Raw genomic sequence first — 9,060 nt, forward strand, 5'->3', positions numbered from 1 at the left:
TAACTGGCACCCCTTATGCTGTTACTAACAGCTTGATTGATTCCCTGGTCCGTGCGATATACTTCCACTACCCCTCCTCTTGCGCACGCAAATTGCAAGAATACTAAGTTAAAGCAAGAAGAATTTGTATAGTAAGTACAATTCGTTAACTCAATATACTACTTATACATATAGTACAATAGTAGTATATTAGTAAGCAGTAGTACTACTACTAGATATTTATTATAGTATTAGGCTTAGCCCGATATAGGAGAACGGAGGGAACTAAGGGACCTACTAGGAAGAATGCATATAACTAAAAGCCCTAATTACTAAGTAGTTTTCCCTCCTTTAAGTCTTTTAGTAAATATTATTAAGAGCCCTAGAGCAGTTACTTAGTAACTCTATAATAATATTGCAAATAGCAATACATAGAATAGTATCCTATTTAAGTAGTCTTACTAATACAAATACTAGTAATTTTAATAGTACTTTATGTATTAAGAATTTTAAAGAGTAATTTGTTATAGTATTAGGCTTAGCCCAATATAGGATACAAAATAAAAAGACCAACGGACCTACTAAAGGAATACATATAAACTAAAAGCCCTAACTGCTAAGTAGTTTTCCCTTGTTTAAGTCTTTTAATAAATATTATTAAGAGTCCTAGAGCAATTGCCTAGTAACTCTATAATATAATTATATTAATATATCTCTTCTTTATTATTAATACTTTTTTAAAAATACTAAATTATAATATATTATTAATTCCCTTATAATAAATAGTCCTTATATAGTATTCCTAAAAATATAGTATAAATTGTAGTTATTTACTAACTTTACGAATAATCTTAAATCTTTTATAGTACTTAAAAGGCATACGCTATAGGCGTAGGCCTCATAAGTAAAATTAAAGAATAGTACCTATAACTAAGTATAGATACTAATAAATCCTTTAATAGTTCTAACTATTTAGCCTATTTGTTAACTAATTTATGCAAAATTTCATGAGATTTACTCCGTAGAGCAAGGGCATTTGCCTCCAGGGTTGACCTTCGAGTCGAGGTGTGTGTCGTAAGTAATTTACCACCCACAGGATACCCCAATGGTCTTGGCATTGTTCCTCGACTTATTCTCTGACCCCTCCGAATGCCAAGCTTATCCATCCCTACTTCATAAATTCCTGAAGTGTCCCACGCTGCGTTTTAATCGTTGCGTCAACCAGGCCATTGGTATTCCTGGTGGCTTCGTTACCCCTTGACAGAATCACAAGGAGAACATATATCTCGCACTCTTTAAAGGGCTTGCTCTGGACACTAAAGATTCCATAGACAGTGGCAGGCAGCACCCAAGAGCGGCCACGAAACTCTTGCTGCAACAGAGCCAACCCAGCAAAATATGAGGGACCCCTTCTTTATACCGCCCAGTCCCTGGCTTGTTGACTTGGTTCAACCCTGGTGCGAACGTCTCGGCTTCCCCACACTCGCTCTCCACATCCATGAGGTCCTCGCCGCGGCTATAGGATACACGCTCGTCTTTTGGCCCATCTCCCCTATAGTATCCAAACTACTTGCGTCAAAGCACTATGTCAAATTATCTCCCCAAAAACGCCTCAACTGGGATGCTCATGTCGTCTCCATGTTCCAGAGCACTCTTATAATCATACTGGCGTCCTGGGTCATGCTCGTCGATGACGACCGTCGAGCAATGAACTGGGAGGAGCGTGTATGGGGCTATACTGGTGCGGCTGGGATGATACAGGCCCTGGCCGCAGGCTACTTTGTCTGGGATCTCATCATTACGAGCTGGAATATCGACGTTTTCGGCTTCGGCACTCTAGCTCATGCAGTATCCGCTTTGTTTGTTTACATTTTTGGGTTTGTACGTTGGGGCTTCCCTTTCTCTCCCTATCTTCTCTGCTAACTCACCGGAACCGTGCAGCGGCCATTTCTCAACTATTATGGCTGCATATTTATCCTATGGGAGCTCTCCACGCCATTCCTGAACATACACTGGTTCATGGACAAAATCGGTATGACAGGATCTCGCATGCAGCTCTACAACGGGTTCCTGCTCCTCTTCAGTTTCTTCTGCTGTCGTCTTATCTATGGGACGTATCAGTCCGTCCTTGCCTTCCGTGATACCTGGGCTGCCATCGACAGACACCCCACCCAGCATCTGCATAACTCGACCGTTATGGCCTTCGCCACTGACGAGTCCTCCGTGCCCATGTGGCTTGGTGCTGTTTATCTCGCAAGCAACCTGACACTGAACAGTCTGAACTTCTACTGGTTTGTCATGATGATCAGGGCTGTTCGCAAACGCTTCGAGCCAAGTAGGCATAAAACCACAGAGATGGATATTGCTAAACCTTATTCCACCTCCAGTGTGTCAAGCGACGGCAAACCGCGAAGGCGCAAGGTGTGAGGAAACTCGTTGGATAATAGCACTTGGTAGTACATATTGCTGTCCAAAACCTGCCTACGTGATATGCTGGCAGGGACGACTGCAATGCCCATACTTTGATTCCACGCCTCCACAGTTGAATGAGTAGTCTCTCGAAGCTGAACGGCCATAGAATTCCTTAGTCCATAAATTTTGGTCAAGCGGCTCTGAGGCCATGGAAGCCGGCATGCTGAATAGCCCAGCCCCCCCCCCCCCCCCGAAAAAAAAAACGCTCCAGGCCGCGTAATGTTGGCATAACCAACGGAAGGCTATCTATTCCAGTATGTGTCATACAGTAACGGAGCAACCATCGACATGAGAGATTGGTGTATTCCCGTGTGCCATTTTATATTCCCGCTGCTACTTCCACGTAAGGATATCTTGCACCACGCGAATAATCGTCAACTGCGGCGGCCACCCTTGCTCCCCATTTTGGCTGGCTAGTCCCTGTCGAGGTATTTGTGGACAGCAGTCTGAATAGCAACCGGCAAGTGGTACGAGCCAGCTCTGTGATTACGCATGGTAAGAATGTAGCTCTGGCCAACTTCAATACCTCAAAAATGATTGACATGCTGAAATCGATGTGGAACAAGTGGACAATCGCCTGCCTAGGCGATGTCGGGATATCCCTTTTAATTTATAGTCACCACAGCATGATGAAACCCTAACAAGACTAGGGGAGCAATCATACTAAGCACATCAACTCAATACAGAGGATTGTTAATTCTGTAGGTGTGGAACCTTGATGCCATTCCGCTTTTGCGGTTCCGAGCTCAATCGATCCTTTCCACTTGTTCCAATATTCGCCCCCGAGAGTATCTGAGCATTGCTTTCTCGTAGCTTTTTAAAACCCGAAAGGATTCTGGGGCGCTACGGAAGGGTTAGCTGAATTATTGTTACGCTAAGTGAAGCAATTGATATCAAGCATCATATCACTCACTTGCTTGAGCCAGATTTGCTCGCCGCCCAGTTTGCTGAGGAGTCAGCCTCTGGGCTTCCGCTTTCACCACACCAAATCGGACTGGAGGGGGCGGCCCCGTCTGTTGAGGCTGAATCGGTTGGGTAAAGCCGCCACCCAGGGAACCAAGAGCGTCCATCTGCTGCAGCTGTAGACTTACCCCACCCGGTCTCTGAGGCTCTAGGGGCGAAGGTAGTATGCTATTAACTCCGCCTAATGCGCCTGACCCGGAGGAGTAGGGCATTACGCTGGGAGGAAATGGAGATGGGAGGCCGCTGGGTTGAGCCAGAATTTGAGGTTGCAATGGACGGCCCGAATCCGGGAAAGGGCTTGAACCTGGAACCCCTGTCATCATTGGCTGCATATATTGCTGCTGGTTCGTGGCTCCTGATGAATATGAAGCTAGGCCTTGATCCTGGAAACTTAAGTAGACGGTCGATGCGGGCTGGAGCTGTTCCGAATACTGTTGTACTAGCCTGACTTGAGCTAAATTGTTGAGATTGGAACCTGGAGATGCCGCCTGCGATTGAATAGGACCGGTCATTTGAGGCATCATGGAAGATGACGGTACGGATAACTGTGCTGCCTGAGGAGCCGACAAGGGACGTTGAGGCGGCGGCGGTATCAGAGAGCTTTCCGTCGATGACATTGAAGGGGGTGCCGGTCGGTGTCGGGCAAGAGCTTTTGGTGACGATGGCGATTGGGCAGGTTTGGGGACGGTGGAAAAGAAGGACGGGCTTGCGCCAGTGAGTTGTTGAGTGTGATCTTGAAGCTCTAGTGTGTTGGTCATTTTCGCTATCGTTGGTGGGGGCTCGATTTGGGTTGGTTGAAGTGGGCGGGAGAGTAGAGACAGTTCCTTCATAGAACCTGTCAACTCGGCGGTCACGGCTGGCTCCGGAGTCGACTGCGTTTTTGCCACCGAGCTGGGTTGCTTTCCATTTGCCGTCACTTGCTGTTTGGTCAAGTCCGCCTTTACATCCCAAGCATCGTCATCGAACCCAGTGGATGTAGTGTTGGATGACTTTGAACTCGCCCCTGAGAAAGACTTGACACCATCCGAGGTGTTATTCCCGGAAATGATGGCGGTACTGACAACGTCGCTTGTCTGCATGGCTCGTGTCGGTCGACCCTTCCGTGTATTGTTACGAAGGGCTCCTCCAGGTCCAGAGAAAAGGCCCCCGGTTGTCTCTTCGTTCGACTCAAGCTTCCCCCGGTCGCGGCCATACTTGGCATCCAGCTTGCGCATGACCTTAATAATGTCGCCTTCGCGAAGACCCAACGTTCGAAGTATTGTCGCGTTGACGTCAGGCAGCACACTCTCATCCATCGAATCCCGGGCGAAGGCCTGGGCATACCGTTCGCAAAGCCCAACCGCAACCTCGCACGCCAGGAAAAACTCAAACCAGTCATAGTCAATATTTTCGCTCTTCCCAACAGTTGCTCCGACCTCGGACAGACGGTTTTTCTCTGCCGACTTGGCCGTCTTGACGTCCGCCAGGGGCCTGTCATCGTCGAGACTGATGCCTGTCGCACTCTCGACATACCCAAGATCGGCGCGCGACATCTTGGTGATTGGTACAGCAATCTTGACACCGTTCATCTTGTGTAGATGAATTTTGCCGTCCTTGAGGCCGAGAAACTGTGCCTCGACAGTGAAGGAGCCAGACCGATCTGTCCAGGCTCTCACCTTGGTTAACTCCGGTTCTGTGATTTGAGTTGGTCAGCGCTCTATATTCATCGTCGTCGCAAAGTGGGCTGTATCAGGGGAGGCTATACTTGACTTGGCCTTTGGATGCTCATCGCCATCGGTTCGGCCAGTTTCATGCCGGCTTCGCTGTTGTCCCAAATTATTACTATGTTCCTTGGCCACAAGGCTGCTCCCTCTTTCGGGAAGATTCATTCCCATCCCTACCTGTTGAGGCTGCTTGCTCGCTCTAATGGCTTCTTTGGTCAGCCGGATCTCCTCAAGGCGGTTCTGTTCGACGGTGGCCTTGGCTGAATCTACATCTGAATAGGTTGCCACGATGGGGGTGATTGATCCTGTGATTTCGATGTAGGAGCTGGGAACAACGCCCTGATTGCCATTTTTAAGGCGGCGAACCTGCCACCACTCCTCACTTGTAGAATCGTCGAGAATGCTGACATCATCGCCTGCAGCGACGGTGACCTCGTCGTCGCCTTGAGCCATGAAATCGTACAAGATCTTCCCTTTGCGTTGGCTGCGTTGCGATCCAGCCATTATGACTTCTCGCAAGCCCTCGGCGCGGATGGCACCAGCCAACTCGCTTAAAGACCCAACTATTTCTTCCGCCGTATCTTTGGCACCTGCATGAAAATCGATGCTCCTGCTGGGCTGAATCAACTCCATAAAGACGTGTTTGCCTTCACGGGAGTAGTGCGTCATCTTGTCGGCCGTCCACTCCTGAGCCGGATCGTCCTGTGCGCGCTCTGGTGCGATGAGGATGATACCAGTTTTGAGGTTGATACCAAGAGTCGTCGGCATTTTCTTCTTTTTACCCATGACAGACACCATTTCGTTGATATTGTACATGTGAAAGGAACCAGGAGTTCGGTCAGGGTCTTCGCATCCTGAGGGTTCGCTGAAGGAAACCATGGGCGTTCGGGAGGGCACATCCTGGTACGATCTAGGGTCAACGTGTTGGCTAGGCCTAGGCCGAGAGGGGAGCGCGGGGGAATGAGGAGTCTGGTAGTTTTCATCCTCATCCGATGCCTGGGGTTCACTATGCACAGTCTCTCGAGGAGGTTGGGGAAGACTTGACGATGGAGGATCCCCGACACGAGACTTTTGACCTTGTACGACATCGGTCAATGTGAGCGCGAGGTTTGTTGACGACGATGGCATGTCCATTCTTGATTCGTGTTCCTGTTCAACGACCCCCGATCGCGACCTTGCTGGTAGCGCTGGGGACTTGGCGTGTGGTAGGGCCTTACTGCTTGCAGTCGGCTCCTGAACAGCGATATAGTTGGCAGGCACGAAGCCATATTCGTCATCGAGACCAGCAAGGATCCAATCTGGGTCTGAGGTGTCGAAAACTTCGAGGATAGCATCCTCAGGAAAGGACAGCTCCTCGTCAGTTTGACGCGTGTAGTCGAAGACGGCACGGGCTTGACTCTGAGCTGGCGCCTATTCAGACAGCATTAGTGATAGGATTGAGCGGCAAGACGGTGCGTTTCCACTTACGGGTTCAACATAGTTGTTGGGCACAAGACCCTCTGGTTCTTCATCATTTTCAACGCCAGCTTTCTTCTTGGCCCTCCACCAGCCATCATCGCCATTGTTGTCGAGAATGTACAACAAGTCGCCCTCATCGATGGCAAGCTCACCCTCGGCCTGGGGAGCATAGTCGTAAATGGCCCGGTACACGCCCAAGAACCCCATGTCGGCAATGCGCGCAAGAAAACTAAGCGTCTGTTGGGCTCCTTCGGACGCCGCCCCAAGCGGCTTGCCCGAGAATTAGGATATGATGGATTGATGTGAGAAGATGTTGATGTCGTAAGCAATGAACGATATAGCGGCTACGGCCGCAGCGGGGGCCGAGGTGGGCCGCTATAAATACTGTGCGTCCACGGACCTATAATGGACTGCAAGATGTTGCAAGCAACCTACTATGAGAGCATTCCAACTTGCGTTCTTGCAAATATTTAAGCTGAACCCAGTTGAGAATTAGCATAGTTCGTCTATATAAAAATAACACTTATAATACTTTTAATTAATATTTGCATAGTATTATTATTTACACAAAATTATAAATATATATTGATTTATCCTAGTAGTACTTACTTACTATATATATATATAGTTTAAACTAAATTATTAAGTATAGTATATATACTATATATAAGATACATAAAATAATAATACTATATATTTGTAAACCTAAATACTTTAGTTTAATATGTAATAATTATTAAAAGTATTTATGTTATAAAAGTTAAACTATACTTAACTATCATTTTGAACAGAAAAGAATTCCTTAATATATATATATATATAGTAGGAAGCTCTAGGTTATTCTTTTTCTTTATTACGGAGTAACTAGGTAGCTGCTCTAGGAATCTCAATAAAGTTTATGAAAAGAATTAAAAGAGGAAGGACTACTTATCCGTTAGGGCTGTTATAAAGCTAATTAGTAGGAAAGCAGTATATATAAAGACTGTAGAATTTTCGAACTAAGGAGGAAGAAAAAAGAAAGAAAATAATAAGTACAAAGAGGAAGGGGCTATATATATAGGTAGTCCGCGCATTATGTAATAAAAAGTATAAGGTAGGCTAGAAAAAGAGTACAATATATAATATTATTATAAGGGCTTCCTTTCTATATGTACTCTTTGAGTAGGTCTGTTGTCCCTCTCGTCTTATGTTATTCAATTGGGCTTAGCCCAGTACTATAATATTCTTAGATTTAATAAGTCTATTTATAAAGTCTTATAAAATTCTTAGAGTAAGTATTAAAGTAAGTTTAAAGTATTGAAATTATTTTCTTTAACTTAATAAATTATATAAATAGTTAAAATCTCTCTATTATAAGTTTATATTTATAGTTCCTTACTACAATTATTTTATTAGGTTTATTCTCTACTATTTTTGGTAATATACTAAAGAAAGTAAATACTAACTTACTATTAAGTATAACTATTATTAATATAATACTAAACGTATTATATAATATATATAAGGAAGTATATAAGGCGTACTATTAGTGTATAGGCCTTATAAGCGTATGTAAGGTATAGTACCTATACTAAGTACAAATACTAGTAGATCTTTTAATAGTTTAGCTATTTAGTCTAATAGTTAACTGGTCTATTATTTATATAGGTATACCTCCTTATATATATTATAAAGTATACTAATATTAATAATAGATTATTTAATTATTAGGCCTATAGCCGAAACAGTTAAAAGACTTATTAGTATCCGTACTTAGTATAAGTACTGTACCTATTATAGAGTTACTAGTACTATTAGTATCTAGTAGTCGGAAATAGTTATTAAGAAATCTACGGAACTCTAACTTAAAGCACTAGGTATTAGAGTACTTATACTCTAATACCTGCTTAGTTATAGGGTACGAGTTATATATAGTAGTATGTAACTTTATCCTAGAATATAGCTCTATTAAGCAAAGCCTAATATTATAATAGTACCTTATATTTACTTATAAGTAAGTCCTATAACGATATTATATATTGTACTCTTTTTCTGCCCTACCCTATACTTTATACTATATAATATATAAACTACCTATATATATAGCCTCTTCCCTTTATACTTATTATTTTCTTTTTTTTTCTTCCTCCTTAGTTCGAAAATTCTATAGTCTTTATATATACTGCCTTCCTGCTAGTCCGTATTGTAATAAGTCCTATATCTATAGCGCGCCTTATATATTACGTATTTATATTATAGTATTAGGTTTAGCCCAATATAGAATATAAGATAGAGGGACTAATAGACCTACTTATTATAGAGTTACTAAGTAATTACTCTAGGGCTCTTAATAATATTTATTAAAAGACTTAAAAGAAGGAAAACTACTTAATAACTAGGGCTTTTATAAAAGTAATAAGAAGTACTAATAGTAATAAGCTTATAAGAAATAGTAATAAGATTATAAAAAATAGTACTATAAGTACTTAAAAGTATAAATATAATA

At 43.5% G+C, this 9,060-nt stretch overlaps 2 protein-coding genes across 2 annotated transcripts; one reads left to right on the top strand and one right to left on the bottom strand.

The window, feature by feature from the left end:
- Positions 1-1,377: 1,377 nt before the first annotated feature.
- On the top strand, positions 1,378-2,406 carry DCS_06481 (TLC domain-containing protein; the record flags this gene model as incomplete). Its single annotated transcript, XM_040803771.1, has 2 exons — positions 1,378-1,860; positions 1,921-2,406. 2 exons carry the CDS (start codon positions 1,378-1,380, stop codon positions 2,404-2,406), a joined length of 969 nt encoding a protein of 322 aa, XP_040653875.1.
- An 862-nt stretch (positions 2,407-3,268) lies between these two features.
- DCS_06482 (uncharacterized protein) lies at positions 3,269-6,782 on the bottom strand (the record flags this gene model as incomplete). The annotated part of the gene is made up of 4 exons (XM_040803772.1): positions 3,269-3,294; positions 3,365-5,086; positions 5,159-6,527; positions 6,585-6,782. 4 exons carry the CDS (start codon positions 6,780-6,782, stop codon positions 3,269-3,271), a joined length of 3,315 nt encoding a protein of 1,104 aa, XP_040653876.1.
- Between the last annotated feature and the right edge of the window lie 2,278 nt (positions 6,783-9,060).

Source organism: Drechmeria coniospora, chromosome 03, assembly GCF_001625195.1.
Source record: "Drechmeria coniospora strain ARSEF 6962 chromosome 03, whole genome shotgun sequence".
Taxonomy (NCBI): Eukaryota; Fungi; Ascomycota; class Sordariomycetes; order Hypocreales; family Ophiocordycipitaceae; genus Drechmeria; species Drechmeria coniospora.